General features: G+C 43.6%; 1 protein-coding gene across 4 annotated transcripts in view; it reads right to left on the reverse strand.

Annotated features, from left to right (window-relative positions):
- cutc (cutC copper transporter homolog (E. coli)) overlaps positions 1-26,917 on the reverse strand; it is a 49,422-nt gene that overhangs the window by 21,306 nt on the left and 1,199 nt on the right. For 3 of the 4 annotated variants that reach the window (XM_073026966.1, XM_073026969.1, XM_073026968.1), the window contains exons 2-5: positions 18,033-18,107; positions 15,645-15,704; positions 13,646-13,855; positions 7,079-7,114 (exon numbers count right to left, since the gene is read on the reverse strand). In XM_073026966.1, coding sequence (XP_072883067.1) covers positions 7,079-7,114; positions 13,646-13,855; positions 15,645-15,704; positions 18,033-18,102 — 376 coding nt within the window. In that variant the 5' untranslated portion in view covers positions 18,103-18,107. Of the gene's footprint in view, positions 1-7,078; positions 7,115-13,645; positions 13,856-15,644; positions 15,705-18,032; positions 18,108-26,510; positions 26,660-26,917 lie in introns of all 4 variants that reach the window. The other variant, XM_073026967.1, reaches the window with a different exon arrangement.

Genomic DNA, 26,917 nt, shown 5'->3' on the forward strand with positions numbered 1-26,917 from the left:
AAGCTTGCAGAGAGATTTAGGCCAGTTAGAAGAGTGGGCTGAAAGATGGCAGATGGAGTTTAATGCTGATAAGTGTGAGGTGCTACATTTTGGTAGGACTAATCAAAACAGGACATACGTGGTAAATGGTAACGCATTGAGGAATGCAGTAGAACAGAGTGATCTAGGAATAATGGAGCATAGTTCCCTGAAGGTGGAATCTCATGTGGGTAGGGTGGTGAAGAAAGCTTTTGGTATGCTGGCCTTTATAAATCAGAGCATTGAGTATAGGAGTTGGGATGTAATGTTAAAATTGTACAAGGCATTGGTGAGGCCAAATTTGGAGTATTGTGTACAGTTCTGGTCACCAATTTATAGGAAAGATGTCAACAAAATAGAGTAAGTAAGTACAGAGGAGATTTACTAGAATGTTACCTGGGTTTCAGCACCTAAGTTACAGAGAAAGATTGAACAAGTTAGGTCTTTATTCTTTGCAGCGTAGAAGGTTGAGGGGGGACTTGATAAAGGTATTTAAAATTATGAGGGGGATAGATAGAGTTGACATAAATAGGCTTTTTCCATTGAGAGTAGCGAAGATTCAAACAAGAGGACATGAGTTGAGAGTTAGGGGGCAAAAGTTTAGGGGTAACATGAGGGGGAATTTCTTTACTCAGAGAGTGGTAGCTGTGTGGAATGAGCTTTCAGTAGAAGTGGTAGAGGCAGGTTCGATTTTGTCATTAAAAAAAAATTGGAGAGGTATATGGACAGGAAAGGAATGGAGGGTTATGGGCTGAGTGCAGGTCAGTGGGACTAGGTGAGAGTAAGCATTCGGCGCGGACTAGAAGGACCGAGATGGCCTGTTTCCATGCTGTAATTATTATATGGTTATATGGAATGATAATTAAACTTGAACATGAACACACACACATCGAAATGCAACATTGCCTGCCAAACAAAAATTGAATTTTGACTGTGCTGGGCAGCCTGCAAGGATCCTCACCAGGACATGTCATCACCATGGACATGTCCTCACCATGGGCATGTCTTCACCGTGGGCATGTCCTCACCAGGGCATGTCTTCACCTGGGCATGTCTTCACCTGGGCATGTCTTCACCTGGGCATGTCCTCACCATGGGCATGTCCTCACCATGGGCATGTCCTCACCAGGACATGTCCTCACCAGGGCATGTCCTCACCATGGGCATGTCTTCACCATGGGCATGTCTTCACCAGGGCATGTCTTCACCAGGGCATGTCCTCACCAGGGCATGTCTTCACCAGGGCATGTCCTCACCGTGGGCATGTCCTCACCGTGGGCATGTCCTCACCAGGGCATGTCTTCACCAGGGCATGTCCTCACCTGGGCATGTCCTCACCTGGGCATGTCTTCACCTGGGCATGTCTTCACCTGGGCATGTCCTCACCGTGGGCATGTCCTCACCGTGGGCATGTCCTCACCGTGGGCATGTCCTCACCGTGGGCATGTCCTCACCGTGGGCATGTCTTCACCAGGGCATGTCTTCACCAGGTTAAGGGGCAAAAGTTTAGGGGTAACATGAGGGGGAATTTCTTTACTCAGAGAGTGGTAGCTGTGTGGAATGAGCTTTCAGTAGAAGTGGTAGAGGCAGGTTCGATTTTGTCATTAAAAAAAAATTGGAGAGGTATATGGACAGGAAAGGAATGGAGGGTTATGGGCTGAGTGCAGGTCAGTGGGACTAGGTGAGAGTAAGCATTCGGCGCGGACTAGAAGGACCGAGATGGCCTGTTTCCATGCTGTAATTATTATATGGTTATATGGAATGATAATTAAACTTGAACATGAACACACACACATCGAAATGCAACATTGCCTGCCAAACAAAAATTGAATTTTGACTGTGCTGGGCAGCCTGCAAGGATCCTCACCAGGACATGTCCTCACCGTGGGCATGTCCTCACCAGGGCATGTCCTCACCGTGGGCATGTCCTCACCGTGGGCATGTCCTCATCAGGGCATGTCCTCACCAGGAGTATGTCCTCACCGTGGGCATGTCCTCACCGTGGGCATGTCCTCACCGTGGGCATGTCCTCACCAGGGCATGTCCTCACCGTGGGCATGTCCTCACCGTGGGCATGTCCTCACCGTGGGCATGTCTTCACCGTGGGCATGTCTTCACCGTGGGCATGTCCTCACCAGGGCATGTCCTCACCAGGGCATGTCCTCACCAGGGCATGTCCTCACCGTGGGCATGTCCTCACCGTGGGCATGTCCTCACCGTGGGCATGTCCTCACCGTGGACATGTCCTCACCTGGGCATGTCCTCACCTGGGCATGTCCTCACCTGGGCATGTCCTCACCGTGGACATGTCCTCACCAGGGCATGTCCTCACCTGGGCATGTCCTCACCAGGGCATGTCCTCACCTGGGCATGTCTTCACCTGGGCATGTCTTCACCTGGGCATGTCTTCACCTGGGCATGTCTTCACCTGGGCATGTCTTCACCTGGGCATGTCTTCACCTGGGCATGTCCTCACCTGGGCATGTCCTCACCAGGGCATGTCCTCACCAGGGCATGTCCTCACCATGGGCATGTCCTCACCAGGGCATGTCCTCACCAGGGCATGTCCTCACCAGGAGCATGTCCTCACCGTGGGCATGTCCTCACCGTGGGCATGTCCTCACCGTGGGCATGTCCTCACCTGGGCATGTCCTCACCTGGGCATGTCCTCACCTGGGCATGTCCTCACCGTGGGCATGTCCTCACCGTGGGCATGTCCTCACCGTGGGCATGTCCTCACCTGGGCATGTCCTCACCAGGGCATGTCTTCACCAGGGCATGTCTTCACCTGGGCATGTCTTCACCTGGGCATGTCTTCACCTGGGCATGTCTTCACCTGGGCATGTCCTCACCGTGGACATGTCCTCACCGTGGGCATGTCCTCACCGTGGGCATGTCCTCACCGTGGGCATGTCCTCACCGTGGGCATGTCCTCACCAGGACATGTCCTCACCGTGGGCATGTCCTCACCGTGGGCATGTCTTCACCGTGGGCATGTCCTCACCGTGGGCATGTCCTCACCGTGGGCATGTCCTCACCGTGGGCATGTCTTCACCAGGGCATGTCCTCACCAGGGCATGTCCTCACCAGGGCATGTCCTCACCAGGGCATGTCTTCACCAGGGCATGTCTTCACCAGGGCATGTCTTCACCATGGGCATGTCTTCACCAGGGCATGTCCTCACCGTGGGCATGTCCTCACCGTGGGCATGTCCTCACCGTGGGCATGTCCTCACCGTGGGCATGTCCTCACGTGGGCATGTCCTCACCAGGGCATGTCCTCACCTGGGCATGTCCTCACCTGGGCATGTCCTCACCTGGGCATGTCCTCACCTGGGCATGTCCTCACCTGGGCATGTCCTCACCGTGGGCATGTCCTCACCTGGGCATGTCCTCACCTGGGCATGTCCTCACCTGGGCATGTCCTCACCTGGGCATGTCCTCACCTGGGCATGTCTTCACCTGGGCATGTCCTCACCGTGGGCATGTCCTCTTCACATTCAACATTTCAGAAACTACTTCTTCACTTCTGCTATCAGATTTCTGAACGGTCCGTAAACCCATGAACACTACCTCACTATTCATCTGCTTTTAACATAGCATTTTTTTTTGTTTCGACTGTACTGCTGCCACAAAATAGCAGATTTCATGATACAGATCAGTGATAATATATACTCTGAATCCGAACAACAGTTTCGCTGAGGGAAGCAAGGTTGTCATTCTTACAAGACTGCTAATGGCATAGATCTAGATGGGTTTGTGAGTGGTGATGAAGATGTGGACACGCCGAGGAAGTGGGTGTGAACATTGATAATGAAGTACAACATGGGAAAATGTTGGGTCATCAATTTTGTTCAAAGTGAATTTATTATCCAAGTACATATACATCATCAGACACTACCCTAAGATTCATTTTTATGCTGGCATACTCAGTAAATCCAAGAAACATAAAAGAATCAATGAAAAACCACACCCAACAGGACAAACAACCAATAAGCAAAAGCTGTGAAAATACAAAAGAAAAAAAACAATAAATAAATAAGCAATAAGTATCGAGAACATGAACGTGAGATCATAGGTGTGGGAACAGTCCAGTGATGAGGCAAAAATCCTGACGGATGAAGGGTAATAGTTGTTCCTGAGCCTGGTGGTGTGGGTCCTGTGGCTCCAGTACCTTCTTCCTTATTCAGCATCAAGAGGAGAGCATAGCCTGGGCGGTGGGAGTTCTTGACGATGGATGCTGCTTCCTGTGACAGCACTCCACGTAGATGTGTTCAGTGGTGGGGAGGACTTTACCTGTGATGGCTGGGCCCTATCCACTATTTTTGTAGGCTATTCTGTTCAATGGCTTTGGTGTCTCCATACCTGGCTGTGATGCAACCAGTCAATATACTCTCCAATGCACATCTACAGAAGTTGGTCAATGTTTTAGATGTGATTCCGAAGCTCTACAAACTCCTAAGGAAGTAGAGGTGCTGATGTGCTTTCTTCATAGTTACACTTATGTGCGGGGCACAGATCCTCTGAAATTATAACACCAAGAAATCTAAAGTTGCTGACTCTCTCCACCTCTGATCTTCCGATGACAGCAGGTTCATGGACCTCCAGTTTCATCTTCCTGAAGCCAAGAATCGGCTCTCTGGTCTTGCTGACATTCAGTGAGAGGCTTTTGTTGTGGCACTCAGCCAGATTTTCAATCTCTCTCCTATGTACTGATTAGACACCACCTCTGATTCAGCCAATGACATTGGTGCTATGCATTGGAGCTGTGCTTAGACCCATAGTCAAAAGTATAAAGCGAATGGAGGCTAAGCACACAGCCTTGTGGTGCACCTTTGTTGATGGAGATTGTGGAGGAGATGTTGTTGACAATTGGAACTGACTGGGGTCTGCAAGTGAGAAAATCAAGGACCCAATTACAAAAGGAAATATTGTGGCCAAGCTATTGAAGCTTATTGATTAATATTGAGGAGATGATGGTATTGAATGGCCAAGATGTAGTCAATGAAGAGCATCCTGATGTAAACATCTTCACTGCCTAGATGTTCCAGGGTTGAGTGAAGAGCCAATGATTTGGCATCTCCTATGGACCTGTTGTGCCAGTAGGCAAACTCAAGCAGATCCAAATCACTTCTCAAGTAGGAGATGTAAGTGTTTCTGGACGACAGTCGTTGAGGCAGGTTACCACAGTCCCCTTAGGCACCGATATAATTGAAGCCTGTTTGAAATGGGGGGAATCTCAAACTGCCAAAGCAAGTGGTTAAAGATATCAGTGAACATTCCAGCCAGTTGATCAGCACAGGTCTTTAATACTTGGCCAGGTACCACATCTGGGCCAGATGCTTCTGTAGGTTCACACTCCTGAAGGATGTTCTCATATCTGCCTCAGAGTCACAAATCACAGGGTTATCAGGGACTGCGAGAATGTGTGAAGGTTCCTCCATGATTTGACAGTCAAAACGTGTGTAGATGGCAATGAGCTCATCTGGGAGTGAAGCCTTACTGTCACCTATGTCACTTGGTTTCACTTTGTAAGAGGCGATAGCATTCAAGCCCTGTCACAGCTGTCCAGCATTCTTCAGAGATTCAAGTTTGATCTGGAATTGCCACTTTGCCTGTGAGATGGCTTTCCACAGAATCATACCTGTACTCGTACATTACTTGGTCACCGGACATGAATTCGACTGATCTGGCCCTCAGCAGACTGTAGATCTCATGGTTCATCCAGAACTCCTGGCTGGGGAAGACTCTGAATGATTTCCATCTGCCAGTGTTTTTATAAAGTCCGTGACAATCATGGTGTATCCATTCAGATCCTGTGATAGTCTATTGACTCAAAGAAATCCTGTAGCTGCTCCTCTACCTCCTGCAACCACATTTTCATTGTCCTTATCTCTGGAGCCTTGATCTTTAGCCTCTGTTTGTATGTAGGTAGGAGAAGGACAGCCACGTAATCAGAATTCCTGGGCTTGGAATGGTAGGCATTCCTTATCGTAATTTAGCAGTAATCTAGAGTGTTGGGACCCATGGTGCTGCAGATTATATGTTGATGATAATTGGGCAGAGATTTCTTTAAACAAGTCTGACTGGTGCTCGAAATTAGAAAAAAAAACAAAGTATTTTCTAAATGGGAAATGTTGATGATGACAAGATAACCTTGCCCATGAGCCACTGGAATCTGAACGGCACGGGAGATTAGGAAGATAAATGGTGAAGAGTCTTGTCCTGAAAGGTTGAATGTATATTCACCCTCCACTGGTGTTTTCTGACCATTTGGGCTCCTCCATCATTTTGTGTGGAATGTTGAGAAAAGTCTGTTGTTTTAATTAACTAGAAATAGATTCTACAGTGTTTGATGAAGTATTGTTGTGCAAGTAGCAACAAAAGAGATCACTTTGTCAGTTTCCTAAACAAATCCCTTAAGTACCCTCCTGCTGTGAACCAGCAGCCTGCAAATACTGTTCTTGGTAAACTAGTTCAGTTCCCAGCATGCATTATTTGTCTGTCTATTCCTGTTTGTTTGTGCATTTATTTATTTTGCACACAGACAAGGTAGCAGATAGGATAACGTGATTACAGTACCAGCGATCACCAATCAGGGATTAATTGCCACCGCTGCCTGTAAGGAGATTACACATCCTCCCTATGACCACATGGGTTTGACCCACATCCCAAAGATGTACAGATTAAGGTTAGTGAATTGTGGCATGCTATTTTGATGCCTGAAGTATAGCAACACTTGCTGGCTGCCCCAGCGCATCCTCATTGGTTGATTTGATGAAAGCGATGAATTTCACTGTATGTTCTGATGTCTCAATATGCAGTACATCTGACAAAAAAGCTAATCTTTAATCTTTTAAAGAGCTAATCTTTAAGGGTGAGATTTGAATTCCATATCTCAGATTTGTTTGTGAATTCCATAAGGGTGAATTTCAGTTAGCCAGCTGCTGTAGTTACTCCCAAAGGCAAGGAAGATAACAATAAGGTACCAGTGGCAAATGATTTAACTTGGGACTGGGTAATGTTACAGGTATTCCTCCTTTTTTTTCAGACATACTCACCTCTATGAAAAGTCACAGGCAAGGGTCGTGATTCAGCTGCAACAGACGAAGAAAGAATTAAACATTCTGTGCTCAACTCCCCACTTAGAGAGAAAATAAATGCTTGTCACACGAAAAGTACTAGTGGTATCATTCCCCTCATCAAAACTGAGTTGAAAGCAACACATTCACCCATCATCGTTTTATTTCCTATATTTTGCAAATGTAATAATTGCTATATTATAGCACCTTTCACATCCTCTGCATATCCCACTGAATTACTATTGGACAGTAGTGACCATAGACCATAATATGCAGGAGCAGAAATTAGGCCATTCAGCCCTTCGAGTCAGTACCACCTTTCGATTATGGCCGACTTATTATCCCTCCTGCCCTCTCCCTGTAATCACTGATGCCTTTACTAACCAAGACCCTATCCATCTCTACTTTAAATATACCTAATGACTTTACCTCCACAGCTTCTGTGACAATGAATTCCATAGGTTCAAAGGTTCATTTTATTGTCAAAGTATACATGTATAATTCAACTCTGATATTCGTCTTCTCCAGATAGCCATGAAATACAGAAAAAACCATGGGAGTTTTCTAAAAGAAAATCCATCACTCCCCCCAACAGGAAAAAAAGAAATAAAACTCAAACTCCAAAACACCCCACCACCCTACACAAAAAACAACTAACAGGTCATCCACACCCCCAAGAACTACAACTCCCAGCCCCCTCCCTCACAAAAAAAGCGACGATAACATCAAATCCCCAGCCCATTCCTTGCAGAAAAGAACAGCGACAACAGCATCAAAATCCCCAACTCCTCTTACTAAAGAAATTTCTCCTCATTTCTATTCTAAACGAACAGCCTTCTGTTCTGAGGCTGTGCTTTCTGGTCCTCGACTCCCCTACTACTGGAAACATCTCCTCCACGTCCACTCAATCTAGGCCTTTCAAGATTCGATAACTTTCACTGAGATCGCCCTCATTCTAAGCTCAAGAGAGTATGGGCCCAGAGCTATCAAATGTTCCTCATACATTAACCCCTTCATTCTCAGGATTATTCTCATGGGCTTCCTCTGAACCCTCTCCAAAGCCAGTACATCCTTTCAGGGGCTTTTTTCTATATCCTTCATATGGTAATGAGGGACATACAGCCAAAAGCACACAATAATATCCCACAGACAGCAACGGACTCAAAAATCTGATGGTGGAGGAGAAGAAGCTGTTCCTGAAACATTGAGTGTGCATAATACTGGTGATGGATGTGCTAAATATTCTTCAGCACACTGTCATAGTGGGATATTTTGTACAGGAATATCCTGGGAAAGAGCAGTCAAGGGTTAATACTATGCTGCAGATTTGAGGTCGAGAAAGTGGAACCGCCCCAGCACAACAGCTTTTCCACTTTAAAAACTCTCCTGCACAGGTTACGTTGTTCAGTTCACAGCAAAGAACAAAGTACCAATGATATAGGTAGAAAAAGTAAGGAGGTCCTGAAGAGAGAATTTAGGGAGCCAGGTAGAAAGCTAAAAAGTAGGACCTCCAGTGTAGTAATCTCCAGATTGTTGCTTGTGCCACGCACCAGTGAGGATAAGAATAGAATGACTTGGCAGATGAATGTGTGGCTGAGGAACTGGCGCAAGAGGCAGGGCTTCAGATTTCTGGATCAGTGGGATCTCTTCTGAGGAAGTACGACCTGTACAAAAAGGACGGGTTACACCTGAACCCAAGGGAGACCAATATCCTTGCAGGCAGGTTTGATAGAAGTTTTCGGGAGGGTTTAAACTAACTTGGCAGGGGAACAAGGACTAGACTGATACAAGCAGAGGCAGTGTGTAGTGAGACTGTCAAGAAGGACAGGCAGATGATAAGACAAAATTGCAGTCAGTGGGATGAGTTGCAATGTAAGATTAGGACAAAATCAAAAACTCTGATGAATACAGGACTGAAGGTCTCATATTTGAATGAATCCAGAATATGGAATCAGGTAGATGATCTTTTAGGGCAGTTAGTTTGGCAAGAATGACATTGTGGGCATCACTAAAACGTGGGAGCTTAACATTCAAGGATACGTATTGTATCAAAAGGGCAGGCAGGTAGGCAGAAGAATGGCATGGCTCCACTGATAAAAAATTAAATCAATTCCTTTGAAAGAGGTGATATAGGATCAGAAGATGTAGAATCCTTGTAGATAGAGTTGAGAAAATGCAAAGGGTAAAAAGACCCTTATGGGAGTTATACGCATGCCTCCGAACAGTAACCAGGATATAAGATACAAATTACAATGAGAAATAGAAAAGTCATGATCAAAGGGCAATGTTACGATAGTCATGGTGATTTCAATATGCAGGTAGATCCGGAAAATCGGTGGGGGGGGGGGGGGGGGGGGGAGAAGGGGAGGGGGGAGGGGGAAGAGAGGGAAGGGGAGAGGGAGACACACACTATGTAGAATGCCAATGAGATGGCTTTTTAGAGCAACTTGTGGTTGAGCCCACAAGGAGATCTGCTATTCCAGAATGGTGTTTTGTAATGAACTGGAATTGACTATGGAGCTTAAGTTAAAGGAACCCTTGGGGTCAGTGATCATAATATGATAGAATTCACACTGCAATTTGAGAGGGTGAAACTGAAATCAGATGTATCAGTAGTACAGATGGAGCTGGACAAAGTTGACTGGAAGGGGACATTGGCAGGATTAATGGCAGGTCTGCATTGGCTGGAGTTTCTGGGAGCAATTCAGAAAGAACATCCCAAAGAGGAAGTATTCTACAGGCAAGATGACACAACTGTGGCTGACAAGGGAAGTCAAAGTACATTTATTACCCAAGTAAGTATACTTAATACAATCCTGAGATTTGCCTTCTTACAGGCAGCTACAAAACAAAGAAACCCAATAGAACCCATTAAAACAAAAGACTGTCAAACACCCAATGTGCAGAGAGAGAAAAAAGAAAAACAGATATCCAAACATTAAAGTTAAGCAAATAGCATTCAGAACTGAAGATCACAAAAGTGAGTTCACACTGTGATAGTTACAGGCCACAGCTTGATACAGAGCCTTGTGGAGTAACAACTTGAAATTCAGCGCGGAGGCGAGTAAGCCTCACGGAGCAGGAAGTCAAATCCAACGTAAAAGTAAAACAGAGGGCATATAATAGAGCAAAAATTAATGAGAAGTTAGAGGATTGGGAAACTTTCAGAGGAAACTAAATAAGCCATGGGGGAAAGAAATATGAAATAAGCTAATCAATAATACAAAGTATTTTTTCAGATATTTAAAGTGAAAGAGAGGCAAGAATAAATATTGGACCACTGGAAAATAAAGCTGGAAAGGTCTTCACACATCATGAAGACCCTAAAGAAGCTGATCTTGGCTCACCTCTGACACCTGGTCAGATCAGCCCTCAATCCCCTGCCATTTGCCTACCAGGAGCACATTGGAGTTGACGATCCTGTCATCTACCTGCTGAACAGAGCCCACTCCCATCTGGATAAGCAGGGTAGCTCTGGGGATCATGTTTTTTGATTTCTCAAGTGACTTCAATACCTCGTTGCTGGGAGAAAAGCTCTGTTCAATACAGGTTGGCACTTGCATTGTATTCTGGATAATGGACTACCTGACTGGCAGACCACAGTTTGTGCAGCTTCAGAGCTGTGTGTCAGGCATGGCTATAAGCAGCACGGGGGTCCCACAGGGGACTGTATCGGCTCCCTTCCTGTTTACCCTGTGTACTTTGGACTTCAGATACAACACTAAGTCATGTCATCTGCATAAATTCTCTGATAACTCAGCAATAGTTGGGTGTATAAAGGAAGGATGGGAGGATGAATACAGAGCCACGGTGGAGGACTTTGTCAAATGATGCAAGCTGAATCAGCTGCAGTTCAACATCAGTAAGACAAAGGAGATGTGATGGACTTTAGGAAGAATAAGCCTGCACTGGTCTGTTACTATTGATGGTGAGGACGAAGATGTGGTGAGGACCTACAAGTACCTGGGGATGCACCTGGATGACAGACTTGAGTGGAGCACAAACACAGAGACTGTGTACAAGAAGGGCCAGAGTTGCCTCTACTTCCTGAGGAGACTGAGGTCCTTTAGTCTATGCAGGCCTCTCCTTCACATGTTTTACCAGTCTGTTGACGTCAGTACAATCTTCTATGTGGTGGTGTGCTGGGGCAATGGCATCAAAACAGGTGATGCCAACAGACTCAATAACCTGATTAGAAAGGCTGGCCCTGTTATAGGAGTCAAATTGGACACGGTGGAGGCTGTGGTGGACCCTACAGAAAATCCTAGCAATTCTGGACAATGTTTCTCACCCTCTGCACTTTCATTAACAGACTAGGACAACTGCACTGCTCCAAAGAGCACTATATGAGGTCGTTTTTACCCTCGGCCATTTAACCCCCTCCTGTTAGAATGCTTGTCGTAACTTATTTTTGATTATTTCTTCTTCTCTTCTAATATCTATATATCTACGCACTTGTAATGCTACTGTAATACTGTAATTTTCTTTGGGATCAATAAAGTATCTATCTAGTAATGGAGAGGAGGGCAAGGAAATGGCAGATGAACTGAGTAAGTATTTTGTGTCAGTTTTCACCAAGGAAGACACTAGTAGTATGCTGGAAGTTCAAGAATGTCAGGCGGCAGAAGTGTATGAAGTTGCCATTTCAGGGAGAGGTGCTTGGGAAACTGACAAGTCTGAAGGTAGATAAGTCATCTGGACAAGATGGAGTACAACTCAGGGTTCTGAAAGAGGTAGATGAAGAGATTGTGGAGGCATTAGTAATGATCTTTCAAGAATAAATAGATTCTGGCATGGTTCCAGAGGACTAGAAAATTGCAAATCTGTACTCTTGAAGAAGGGAGTGAGGCAGAAAAAAGGAAATTATAGGCCAGTTAGCCTGACTCCAGTGGTTAGAAGATATTGGATGTAGCTTTTATTAAGCTACATTATTAAGGATGTAGCTTTGAGGTACTTGGAGGCACATGATAAAATAGGCCAAAGTCAGCATGGATTCCATATGGAAAAATCTAGCTTGACATCTGTAGGAAGTCTTTGAAATAACAAGCAGGATACACAAAGGAGAGTCAGTGATGTTTACTTGGACTTGCACAAGGCCTTTGACAAGGTACCGCATATGAGGCTGCTTGACAGGATAAGAGCCCAAGGTAAGATACTACCATGGAAACAGCATACCCTGATTGTCAAGAGGCAAAGAGTGAGAATACAGTGATCCTTTTCTGATTGGCTGCCAGTGACTAGTTGTGTTCTGCAGGGGTTAGTGTTGGGACCACTTCTTTTTATGTTGTATGCCAATGATTTGGAATTGCTGGCCTTGGGGTCAAGTTTGTGGATGAAACAAAGATAAGTGGAGGGGCAGGTACCGTTGAGGATGCAGGGTGTCTGCAGAAGGACGTTGACAGATTAGGAGGATTGGTAAAGAAGTGGCAGATAGAATATAGTGTCAGGAAGCGTATGGTGATGCACTTTGGTAGAAAGAATAAGTGTATAGACTATTTTCTAAGTGGGGAGAAACTTCAAAAATCCAAGGTGCAAGTGGACTTGGGAGTCCTAAAGGTGAATTTGCAGGTTGAGTCAGTGGTTTGGAAGGCAAATGCAATGTTAGCATTCATTTTAAGAGGACTAGAATTTAAAAGCAACAATGTAATGCTAAGGCTTTATAAGGTACCATGAGGCTTCACTTGGGAGTATTCTGAGCAATTTTGGGGGTGCCTTATTTAAGAAAGGATGTGCTGACATTGGAAAAAGTTCAAATGAGGTTCATGACAATGATTCTGGGAATAAAAGGCTTATGATATGAGGAGCATTTGATTGCTCTGTGCCTATACTCGCTGGAATTTAGAAGAATGAGGTGGGATTTCATTGAATCCAGGTGAATGCTGAACAGCCTAGAAAGGGTGGATGAGTAGAAGATGTTTCCTACGGTGGGGGAGTCTAGACCCAGAATGCAAAGACAAAGAATAGAAGGATGTCCATTTAGATCAGAGATGAGAGGAATTTCTTTAGCCAGAGGGTGGTGAAGCAGTGGAATATATTGGCACAGACAGCTATGTTAAGGCCAAGTCACTGGGTGTATTTAAAGTCCTTGATTGGTCAGAGTGTGAAAGAATACATGGAGAAGGGAGGGGAATCAGGTTGAGAGGGTAATGGATCAGCCATGATCAAATGGCAGAGTAGGCTCGATAAGCTGAATTGTCTAATTCAGCTCATATGTCTTAAGGTCTTATGCACAACTCTGTCATCATTGGATACAACAATCAATCAATCATTCTGTTGCCTAGCTGATTAAGATACACACTCGTAGTAAAAGCTTCTTTCCCATCGCCACCAGATTCCTAAACAGACAATGAACCCATGAACACTACCTGACTACTTTTGCTCTCTTTTTGCACTATTTATATATTTTTATTATGATTTATAACATATTTAATGTAATAAACTGTACTGCTGCTGCAAAACAACAGATTTCACAACAATGATTAAAAAACCTGATTCTGATTCCAAAGGTCAGAATGAGGTTACCCAAGATAAGTTAAAGTTTCTTACCAATTAAATCCAAGCAGACTTCACAGTTAACCCTTCCATCTTCCGTCAATACCCCAAACACAATGCCATTTGCACCACTGGCTTTGGCCATCTTGATGTCGGCCTTCATGACTTCGATCTCGCTGTCGGTGTAGAGGAAGTCCCCTCCTCGCGGGCGGACTATAGCGAACACTGGGATCTTCACGTACTGTTTAACCACCTGCAGCAACCCTGCTCAAGCCATCAGTGCCGGCAAACAAATGAGGAGATTCAGAACAGCGAAGTTCTCTCCCCTTCCCACTCCCAAACCCTGTCACAGTCACACAGCATGAAAACAGGCCCTTCAGCCCAACTGGTCCATACTGACCCAGATTCCATACTGAGGATAGGTTGAAAGGGCCAGGGCTTTTCCCTTTGCAATGAAGGAAGATGAGAGGCGACTTGATAGAGGTCTGTAAGATGATAAGTGGTATAGATAGAGTTGAGAGCCAGTACCTTTTTCCCAGGATGGCTAACTCTGTTTATGCCCCTTAACACTTCTATTTTTACTTTACTGTGTTTGGAGGAGAGTATAGGGGAGAGTCAGAGGTAGATGTTCTACACAGAGTGGTGGGTGTGTGGTACATACTGCCAAGGACAGTGGTAAAGGCAGATACATTAGGGATATTTAAGAGACTCTTAGACAGGCATGTGGATGAAAGAAAAATGAAAAGCTATGTGCAAGAGATGATCTTAGAGTAGGTTAAAATATCAGCAATATCATGAGCCAAATGGCTTGTAGTGTGCTTTACTGTTCTGTGTTCTATTTCCTGCTAAGCTCATCCTATTTTCCAACATTTGTCCCCTATCCCACTAAATGTTTCCTATCCATGTACCCAAGTATCTATGAATGCATGATTCCACCTGACTCTACTTCCTCTGGCAACACATTCCATATACAGGCCACCCTCTGGGGGAGAAAGTTGTCTCTCAGGTCACTATTGAATCTTTCCCCTCTCAGCCAAAACCTGTACACTTCAGTTCCTGATTTCTTGGCGCTTGGAGAAAGTCTGTGTTCATTCACCCTTATCTATACTCTACATGCATTTTAATACTTCTGTAAGATCTCTGTAATTTATTTACAGTAAAGATCCCTCAACATTCTCCTGACAAACAGTGTAGGTTAGAGCTTATATACAGTGTAAAGCTCTCTTCATCTTGCCCATCACAGATAGATACAGAGTGAAGCTCTCTCTACTCTGTCCCATCACGCACTCCCAGGACAGGGACAGCACGGGGTTAGATACAGAGTGAAGCTCCCTCTACACTGTCCCATCACACACTCCCAGGACAGGGACAACACAGGTTAAATACAGAGTGAAGCTCCCTCTACACTGTCCCATCACACACTCCCAGGACAGGGACAACACGGGTTAGATACAGAGTGAAGCTCCCTCTACACTGTCCCATCACACACTCCCAGGACAGGGACAACACGGGTTAGATACAGAGTGAATCTCCCACTACACCGTCCCATCACACACTCCCAGGACAGGGACAGCACGGGTTAGATACAGAGTGAAGCTCCCTCTACACTGTCCCATCACACACTCCCAGGACAGAGACAATGGGGTTAGAAGGAGAGAAAAGTTCCCTCTACACCATCTCACATGCAATAATGTGTGTACAAGGTATCGGAGAAAGAGTCGCAACTATGGAGGTGCACTTTAGCACTAAACACGAGAGAAAAGGGAACTACATTGTGCTTGCAGCATAGAAGCAAGTGACTCAGTCCTAATGATCTTTGCTAACACTGACGCTCTCATATTATAGAAAGGAAATACAGAATAAAAAAATTACATTCATGGCTCAGAACTGGTGTGCAGCCTTGAAAAATCATACACCTTAGGGTTTGACTAATACCTGCATAATTTCTCAGTGTCTTTAATTTACCCTGCATCATTGATTTGAAATAACAGACCCAAAAAGCCTCCAATCCAAGCCAGAGATCCAAAACCCCCTATGAAGTGCTGATTCTCACCAATACTAGGGGTGACGCCGCCTTCCACCAAACTGGAACACAGTTCAATCCGACTTGCCCCTGGAAACAACCACAAACATTAACTAGGCAAGGCAAGATGACAGTGTTTATTCTTCTGAACGGTTGTCAGTCAGCTTTATAAGGACAGAAGCTCACCCTTTGTATCACAATACAGGGAACAAAGGGTGGCACAATAGCTTAAGTTAGCATAACATTACTGCGGCACCAGTAACGCAGGCTCAATTCTCGCCACTCAATGCAAGAAGTTTGTACATTCATCCCGGGTCCGTAGGGTGCCCCAGTTTCATCCCACATTTCAAAGATGTCTGATTAGGGTTAATGAATTAGGGCATGCTATGTTGGTGATATTTCTGGGCTATCCTAGCACAATCTTTAATGATTTGATTGGACAGAAATAATGACTTGCACTGTATGATTTGATGTACATGTGAAAAATAAAACTAATTATAATTAATCATGTTCTCTATATTTATTGCTTATTTATTTATATTATCCTTTTTTTTGCATTTGCAGTTTGTTGTCTTCTGCACTCTGGTTGAATGCCCCATTTGGGTGGTCTTTCATTGATCCTGTTAGTTATTATTCTATAGATTTGTTGAGTATGCCTGCAAGAAAATGAATCTCAGTATTGGGTTGAGTTGTTCTTCAATCTTGCCAATTTACTTGCAAACGTTTTGTCACCATGCAAGGAGACAGCATCAGTGCGCTGTTGATTGTACCGTGTCCTCCAAATTTTTGGCCTTTATATATTTTTCGATCAGCTGATTGGACATCATTTCGGAAACTCATTTGTGATGTAGGGAAGAAACTGGTTGTGTGGCCAACCAGCGATGAGATTTCCTCTCCACATCGCTGACTGAAAGGCCAAGCATTCGGAGGACACACCACAATCAACAGCACAGTGACGAAGTCTCCTCATATGGTGATGAAATGTTTGCATGTAAATTATCAAGACTGGAGAACAACATCGATCACCTGAGCTGCATATCTTTTAAATTATTTCCAATCACAGTGTTGCATATGGTGACATGCATGTACTTTGATAATAACATTTACTTTGAGCATTTATCTTAAAATCCTCCAAAAGATAGTGGATTTGGACCACTACATCACGGGTAAAATCCTCCCAACCATTGAGCACATCGACATGAAACGCTGTTGTAGGAAAGCAGCATTCATCATGCTCTTTTCTCACTGATGCCATCAGGTAGAAGGTACAAGAGCTTCAGGACTCGCATCACCAGGCTGAAGAACAGTTACTACCCCTCAACCATCAGGCAATTGAACAAAAGGGGATAACTACACTCATCTACTGAGATGTTCCCACAACCAATTATCTCACTTTAAGGACTCTTTAGCTTGTTACTTTACGCTCTCATTATTTATTACCATTTATTTATATTTGCATTTGCAGTCTGTTGTCTTCTATGCTTTACCTGATCTTTCATTGATCCTGTTATAGTTACGACTCTACAGATTTGCTGAATGTGTCTGAGAAAAAAAGAACCTCAGGGTTGTATGTGGTGACATACATGCACTCTGATAACAAAATTTACTTTGAGCTTTAGAGGAACTGATGCTTGATACTGGCTTGTTATTGTCACATGTACCAAGCTACAGTGAAAATCTCGGCCGGCAGACTGTTTATACAGATGAAATCATTCCACAGGGCTTTGAGCTAGAATAACAATAACAATGACAAATAAAATGTAAACAATATCAAAAAAGTGCCATGGAGGTAAACAATACAGTGAAAGATCATCACGAGATTGTAGGGTCAAGAATCCATCTTGTCGTACAAGAGGTGCGTTCAAGAATCTGATAAAAGCGGGGTAGAAGCCTGTGATATGTGCGTTCAGGCTTTTGTAGCTTCTGACTGACGGGAGAGTGGCTGGAGAAGAGAGAAAAAGTCCGTGGTAAGTACTGAGGCAGACTGAAATATAGACAGAGTCCATGGAGGGGAGGTTGGTTTCTGTGATGTGCTGAGCTGTGTCCACAACTCTCTGCAGTTGCCAAACCAAGCAGTTGTGCATCCAAGATGGAATGCTTTTAATGATACATCAATAAAAATTGATAAGAGTTGAAGGGGATATGCTGAATTTCTTTAGCCTCCAAGGAAGCAGAGGTACTGGTGAGTTTTCTTAGCTGTGACATCAATGTGTTTGAACCAGGTGTTTGAACCAGGACAGACTGCTGACATTCACACTTAAAATACTTTGAGCACCTATGAACTTGACTTGTAGTTGCCAACCTTCGCCCTGGGATATGTTGACTTAAGAAGTGTATTGGACCAAGAATTTTAAAAAATTGGCATTTTAATGAATTCAACATAAATTAAATGAGCAACTCTAATCTCAGAGTACATACCTCCCCTTTCAGCACTAATGGCTGATTCCACAGAATCCACACACACCTCCATCAGGATGCCTGGCGCCATTTAACCTGTGGGTCAAATTGATAGCTCTGTTAGCAATTCCATTAATTCTCAACTGCTTGTTCAGTAGAACCATCTCAAAGGGCACTTAGACTAAAGACCATAAGACAAAGGAGCAGAATTAGACAACTCCACCCATTGAGTCTGCTCCACCATTCGATTACGGCTGATTTATTATCCCTCTCAACCCAATTCTCTTACCTTCTCCCCATAACCTTCGATGCTCTTACTGATCATGAACTTATCAGCCTCCGCTTTAAACATACCCAATGACATGGCCTCCATAACCGTCTGTGGCAATGAATTCCACAGATTCACAACTCTCTGCCTAAAGAAATTTGCCCTCATCTTTGTTCTAAGACAGGGGTTCCCAACTTCTTTTATGCCCTAGACCCCTACCATTAACCAAGGGATCCATGGATCCCAGGGTGGGAAACCCAAAGGGATGTCCTATTCTGAGGCTCTCCTCATACATTAACCCTTTCCAGAATCATTCTTGTGCACCTCCTTCTGACCCTCTCCAATGCCACAACATCCTTTCTTAGATAAGGGGCATCATAGGCAATAAAAATTTGCTTTCTTGCAGTAGAGTATAGATGAGGACAACCATAGGTTAACATTAGCTTAAATTAAGATAAACTATATAATTGCAAGAAAACCCAGCAAAATCAATGTAATGACATCAGTGCAAGGTTCGTCAGCCTTCTCCTAGGGCCTGTTGTACCCAGCAATTCAACAAGTGGATGAGAAGGCAAGTCAACTAACAGTAGTTCAAAGTTAAAAGTAAGTGTTTTTTTAAATCAAAGTACATACTTATCACCATTTACTACTCTAAGATTTATTTTCTTACAGGCACTCACAGTAGAACATAGAAATAGAAGAGAATCAATGAAAAGCTATACACAAAGACTGACAAACAGCATAGCGTAATGGTTAACACAACGCTTTACAGTACCAGAGACTGGGGTTCAATTCCCACTACTGCCAATATGGAATTTGTATGTTCTCCCCGTGACCGTTTGGGTTTCCTCCGGGTGTTCCAGTTTCTTCCCACAGTCCAAAGGCATTATTAATCGGTCATTGTAAATTGTCCCATGATTGGGCTAGCATTAAATCAGGGGATTACTAAGTGGTGTAGCTCAAAGGGCCAGAAGAGTCTATTCTGCACTGTACCTCAGTTAACAAATAAATTTACTACAAAAAAAGACAAACTGTGCAAACACAAAAATAAATAAATACTTAAAATGCAAGTTGTAGAGCCCTTGAAAGTGAGTCCATAGAATCGGTTCAGTGCTGAGGTGAGTGAAGTTATTCACACTGGTTCAGGAGCCTGATGGTTGTAGGATAATAACTACTCCTGAATCTAGTGATGTGGGACCCAATGTTCCTGTATCTCCTTCCCAATTGCCGCAACAAGAGAGCATGTTCTGGATGGTGGGGGTCCCTGATAATGGATGCTGCTTTCCTATGATGCGCTCCTGCTAAATGCGGTCAATTGTGAGAAGGGCTTTTCCTTTAATGGAGTGGGCAGTATCCATTACTTTTTTTTCATCACACTTAGAAGAGGTAGAGCTGACTATTGGAAGGAAGGGGAATCTATCGGAGATAAGATTGCTGATCAATGATGGTGAACCATGGTAGGAAATGGAGGCACAATTAATGACCATGACTGTGTCATTAAAAGGGAAACAAACAAGTGAGAGGCAGAAACACCATGAAAACGGCAGTATGAAATGCAAGAGACTGGCTATTGGGCAACTAAGAAAGACCTTTTTAGAATTAAGTGGGTTCATGCCTGGTAGAACTTCCCTGAGAAGCGTTTTCACCTCCTGTAAGTTTCAGTTCAATAAGATACAGGGGTAGAATTAGGCCATTCAGCCTATTGAATGTGCTCTGCCTTTCCATCTGAGTTCCTTGAAAGTTTCTTCACCTTTCTGTTATATTTATTCCATTTCCCACACCTCTATCCATCCATTTCACCTTCCTGGTTCCATCCGGCCCAACCGTGGTTCCTGGTCCAACCACCAATGTCACAGCCAAGAAAGCTCACCAACATCTCTACTTGGTGATGGATGGCACCTATCACAGTGAACTCTCACTGCCCACACCATCAGTGCATTGCTGCTCATCCAAGCAGCTCCACAGTACCTCCCAAAGCCATACCACTAGCCATTCATAAAGACAAGCCATTGAGGTAGAGCGCATCAGGTTTCTAGGATGAACATCATCGCCTGTCCTGGCCCAATCACACTGATGCTCTCAGGTCTCAGAATCCCCCACTACAGGAAACATCCTCTCAACGACCAATCAATCTAGATCTTTCAATATTCAAAGTTCAAAGTAAATTTATTATCAAAGTACATATTGTATATGTCACCATATACAACCCTGAGATTCGTTTGCTTGCAGGCATACTCAATAAATCCAATAACCAGAATAGAATCAACGAAATAAAGCATCCAACTGGGGTGAACAACCAATGTGCAAAAGTCAACAAACTGTGCAAATACAAAATAAATAAGATGAAGAGGTGTTGAAAGTGAGCCCATAAGTTGTGGGCAAACACAACGAAGGGTCTCGGCCCGAAACTTTGACAGCGCTTCTCCCTATAGATGCCGCCTGGACTGCTGCGTTCCACCAGCATTTTGTGTGTGTTCCATAAGTTGTGGAACCAGCTCAGTGATGGGGCAAGTGAAGTTGAAGTAAATGTTCCTAAACCTAGTGGTGTGAGTCCTGAGGTCCCCATACCTTATTCCTGATGGCAGCAGTGAGAAGAGAATATGACATGGGTGGTAGGGGTCCCTAATGACGGATGTTGCTTTCCTGTGACAAAACTCTGAATAGATGTGCTCAGTAGTGGGGAGGGCTTTACCTGTGATAGTCTGGGCTGTACCCACTACCTTGATAGGTCTCAGTGAAATTATCCCTTCCCTATTCTTCTAAACTACAGTGAGTACAGGCCAGAGCTATCAAATGCTCGTCATTAACTTTCACAGGGAACGGATGGGCTCTGGGGAGTGTTGTAGAGCAGAGGGAACTAGGGGTACAAGAATGAAGAAAAGAATATGAAACCATCTGCCAGAGGAAGTAGTTGAAGCACAGAAATTAACATTTAAAAGACTGTTGCATAGGAAAGGTTTACAGGCCAAGCAGAGGAAATCATGTCTATCTTACATTGTCGCCATGGATGATTTGGTCAGATAGGCCTGTTTCTACGCTGTATGACTCCCAGTTCAGATGTTGGATGGGCCAACTAGAGTTCTAGAATTGGAATTCTTTACTGCTTTTCACAATTATTCATTCAATAAAAAAGCAAGTTAGCCTTGACCATAAGAAATAGGAGCAGAATTAGGTAATTCGGCCCATCACATCTGCTCCCCTACACGGTCACGACCCATTTAATTTCCTTCTCAGCCCCATTCTCCTGCCTTCTCCCTAACCTTTGATGCCCTTACTAATGAACACCTACTGAACTCCGCTTTAAATATACACAATGTACCTTCTGCTCCAAGACTCTCCCATTATAGGAAACATTCTTACCACGCCCACTCTAACAAGGCATTTCAATTTTCAGTTGGTTTCAGAAAGATCTCTCCATTCGTCAAAGATCCAGCGAGTACAGGTCCGGAACTAACAAACGATCCTCATCACATTAACCTACTAATTCCCGAGATTCCTCTCCAAAGCCAGGAATACAAAACTGCTCACAATGCTCCAAATGCGGTTTGCCCAGTGCCTTAACCCCAAACTGCAAGTTAACCTTCAGAGAATCCTGTTTAAATAGCACCAGGGCATCAGTCACGGTTACTCCGCGTAAACTGCCTCTTCGCGATGTCGTGAAGAAAGCATCGTTTGTGGGAATTTCTCGCACGTAAACTAGCCTTTCCCTGCAGCTTGAAATAGTTGCTGCACGGGAACTTTGGTGTATGCTGGAGAGGTGCTCCATCTCATGTGTTTTAGATTTGGGTGGGATAAATTAGTTTTTAAAAGCACAGCCAGGACTCCTGGGCGAGTTACCTGTCGGTCTGAGAGTCCCGCTGGATAATCGACTGCGGCTCCAGTGATAATAGTTTCACTGAGAGGCGTGGGGCAGGGACATGGAGGAGGGGCGGGGATGAAGTCTCTGTGCGTGCGGCCATGCCGAGCATGTGACGAAGGAACAGCCTCCCGCCCGACTGCACCCACAGCGACGCTCCAACAAAGTACATCCTCGGTGTCGGTGAGGTGCGATTCAATACTGACCTATTGTGGGCGTTACCAATTTCTTTCTGATACTGTGCCACTCTCTCCGACAGCACTGTCCCTCCTTTAGTGTGGCGCTCCTTAAATATTGTCCAACTGTATTGCCCTTCAGATAGAGCGGAGTTCCTCAATAAATAAACAGACTCTGAATAATAAATGGATAGTGTGAGGCTCCCTTAATATTGTTCCTCCTATATAGTCTGGCGTTTTCGCAATCCTGTCCACCCAATAAGATGATGCTGGCACTCGACAGACTAATAGTGTTCCTCCTATAGTCCGCCGCTCTCTCAGCACTGCCTCTAATAAATAGTGCGCTGCTCCCTCAATACCGTACCTCTGATGATGTAGGGCTCCTCAATACTGTGCCTCCGATGGTGTGATGCGATCTCAAAACTGACCCTCGTACAGTCCTGCGCTTTCTCAATACTGCCCCTTCAATGGTGTAGGGTTCCATCTGTATTGTCCCTGATAGTGTGGTGCTCCCTCAATACTGTCTCTCCAGTGTAGGGCTCTCTCAATACAGTACCCCCCCCCCCCCATCCCAATGGTGTATACAGTAAATCCCTCTATACAGTAAACCCCCCCCCCCCCAAAGGTATGGTGCTCCCTCAATATTACACCCACTTTCAGCATGGCCCCTCCCACAGGGCTGTGTTCCTTCATCTACCCCCCCCCCCACCCCACTCAACTCTGTAACACTCTCTTTAGTGCAGGGTAGTTTGGGGATGGATGAGGAGAGGTGATTGAGTTCATCGAGATCAGCGTGAGTGGAGGATGTATTGGAGAAAGAAAAATGGGGGGGTTGTACGGAAAGGGGAGGTAGTGGGCAGGGAAAGACACACAAAATGTAGATGCTGAAATCAGCATCAATAAGACTACTGGAAATACTCAGAGGATCAAGCAGTATCTGTGGAGACAAAGGCTTATTTCAAAATTAAGCTTTATTCACAAAAAGTATATACAATAGGTATAAAAACAATGTACAACTCTCTTTAAATTGTAGTGTCATTCAATCTAACCATTCACAACATTATCAGTTCTATACAGTGTTGTGTACACATTAGCCTTCATGTGATCTCCTTGGACAATAAATACTAACTCTAACAAACCACTCCTTTACATTTGGCATATCCCCACGGACCCTCCGTAAATTTTAATCCACAACCATACAAAGCATGCCATCTGGCTGCATTGCAGTTTGGTATAGAAACTGAAAGAAACTGCAGTGTTTTGGACACAGCTCAGCACATCACAGAAAGCAGCCTCCCATCCACCTGAACTTCTTGCTGCCTCAGTAAAGCAGATAGCATAATCAAAGACCCCACCCACCTCATTCTCTCTTCTTCAGACCCCCACTCTCACACCCCATGTCCTCATGCACTAACACCCTGCACCCCACACCTTAACATATTCACAATCTTAATAGCCCACAATTCTTACAGCACTACACCTGCGCACCCTAACACCCCACAATCCTACACCCTAACACCCCAACCCCTACACCTTCACACTCTTAACACTCCACACCCCTACACTTTCACACTCTTAACACCTAACGGGGTGGCAAACCTTTTTGAGAGTGCATGTCCAAATTGGTGATAATCTTCTAAAAAAAAAAATTCTCTCAGGTGCCATGATAATTTTGAGTAGGGATCATCATTGATTCGGGAATTAGTAACAACAATTATGGACATTTTTTAAGGATGAGCCCTGTTGCTTATTTCAGTGTATTCATTGTTTTACTATTAATAAAAGTATAACAGAGACAGATTGAAATAAATTAAGCATTTTAGAAAACCTGTTCAAAGATTAATAATATTCATCTTGTAAAAGGATGATTGAAAATTGACACCATTTCCAAATAGACTTTGGTACATATTGAAAGAAGATCAAGGAAAGGAAAATGAGCACACTTTACTCTCAGTGAGACTTTTGTTGCTGCACTAATGATGACAAATAGTTTATATCTGGCTGGTATCTAGTTGTTTTGAGAGCTATGCACGTAGCACTAGTTTCATCAGTAAGTCTACTCCTCAAATTAGACTTGACCAAGTTCATCAATGAAAACAGTGACTCACACGAATATGTCGATGAAAATACAGTTAATATTGCCATTGCAAGATCTTTCAGACAGTTAAAAGTTTCAGGAATGGAATTCCAGAGTTTCAGAAACTCATTGTCTGTATTTTTATGCTTTGATCCAGTCACCAACCGATCCCTTTCAATATTTTCTAGTTCAGCTCGTAAGTCGACAAATTTTTGCCTCCAAATGGAGCTGCTTTGTAAATCAATCAATTGCATTTCAAAATTATCCAAATCAATCCACTGCAACATTTCCAAATTCAGTTTGTCTAATGTTATACTGTCTGCACACTTTACGAAGTTTGCAGTTTCTTCAAATGACCTGCATTTCCCATTCAGGATTGTTGGATGTCCAACATATTTTTCAAACAGACTGGCAAAATCTGCCTCTTTACCACACATGCTGGGTGCACCATCAGTTGTCACAGAAACTATTTTCGAAAGGTTAACTTGTCGACCAGACAATTCTTTTATTACTGCCTTACATATTTCAGCCCCTGTGGGGTGTTCAGATAATGTCACAAAGTTAACCAGTTCTTCACAGATTTCGTCGCCCTTACAAAATCGAGCAATAATGACTAGCCTAGCTGATGGGGTAACATGACTGCTCTCGTCAAGACAAATGGAAAGAAACTTACATGAACTAAGATCTTTTGTTAGTTGTTCTGTTATGTTTGTTCCCATCATTAATATTCTATCTTTTACTGTGTTCCTGCTCACTGGCAAATCCTTAATACGCTGAATAATTTTTTCCTTTTCTTGAAAACCGTCAAAAAGGAAATGAGCACACTCTAGCCACGATTCTTTAACATATTCCCCATCACTGAGTGGTCTTCCATGTTGAGCAATAACCTTTGAAACCTCAAAACTAGCAGCGACTAGGTTGGAACTACCAGAAACAAATGTTGGCATTGTATTTGACTGCACTTTTTTGTTGCTGATTGCCCGAGATATGTGTTCTTTTTGTTCTTCCTCGCTTTTATCACAAAGCCATTTATGGACAGTTTTATAATGCCGCTTTACTGAGGAAGTCCTGCACACCACTGTTTCGGAACATAAGACGCACAATGCTTTATCACCCTTTTTGATCATGCCAAATCTTTCACTCCACCACTGTTGAAAATCTCTGCTGCTTCTCCATTCAGTTGAAAGTTTTTGTTTCTTTGCTGGTGTATCTGACATTCTGAACAAGCTGAAAAGGGTAAATACAATTTAAAAATGTCTCACCAATAAACTTCAATAACACAGTTCAACAAATTTCTACAGGTGTACCACAGAGAGCATTCTAACTGGTAGCATCACTGTCGGGTAGTATGGAGGTACCACTGCACAGGATTGGAAAAAGCTGCAAAGATTTATAGACTCAGCCAACTCTATCGTGCGCAGTAACCTCACCATCGTTGAGAGCATCTTCAAAGGCAATGCTCTCTTTTTATTGCTACCATTAGGGAGGAGGTACAGGAGCCTGAAGACCCACACTCAATACGTTAGGAACAGCTTCTTCCCCTCCGCCATGCTTTTTCTGAGCTGCCACTGAATGACCTATGAATGAACACTAACTCACTATTTTTGATCACTTTTGCACTACTTATTTAAAATTAGTGGATTCCAGTTAATTGGGACTCTTCATGACAAGTACATTTTGATCCAATTAATCAGCTATCCCAATTAGCTGAAGTTTCATAGAAATAGTTTTAAAAAGACACACTATGGCTTAACTATCAAATTATGTACTTAAGTGAAGTACAGAGCAAATTGAAACACTGCTTGTATTACTACAATACCATAAAATCTGCATTAGTTCCTGATAGTTATCAACAGTGGAATTAATACTGACATACACTGCCATGCTCTTTCGATCAACTATAACTGAACAAAATTAGCAGAGACACCTGGTGCACATATTGTACTCCAGTGGCTTCCTGCATCGTCAAAAATCATTACTTTTTAATTCAGCCACAGTCAGCCCAAATGAATAACATAACACAACTGAGCCTATTTAAAAACTGCTTGCTGATGCTAGTTAGAAACTGTTACATCTTCAAAATCTGCATTTTCATAGTAACATTTAAGATGATTGTCAATACCTTCAAATTCTTTGAAGTTCCAAACTTGCTGAAGTAGTTTTCATTTTCAATTTTTCATTTTCACACCTGTCGTTTCTGACATCTCCCAGCCTGAATGCTTGAAACTGCAGTGCGCCAAACTTCTGAACTGTTTTACTGCTTATCGCCAACTATCAGTGACAAAAATCACTGCTTTTTGAACACGACATGCAACTGAAGCTATTTAAAAGTTGCTGCTCTAAGCACAGCCTACAACCACACGTTTATGACTGACACTAGTTAGAAACTGTTCGACAAATCTGTCTCAATTAAGTGGCATAATGTCCTAAACAAATGTAAGAAATCATATCTTCTCAAATTTCTCTAATTTCCTGGATATTTAGTTTTTTATTCCCAAAAAGTTGTTGCAAATAAATGGCTGCCCCAAT

This window comes from Hemitrygon akajei, chromosome 23 (assembly GCF_048418815.1).
Source record: "Hemitrygon akajei chromosome 23, sHemAka1.3, whole genome shotgun sequence".
NCBI lineage: Eukaryota > Metazoa > Chordata > Chondrichthyes > Myliobatiformes > Dasyatidae > Hemitrygon > Hemitrygon akajei.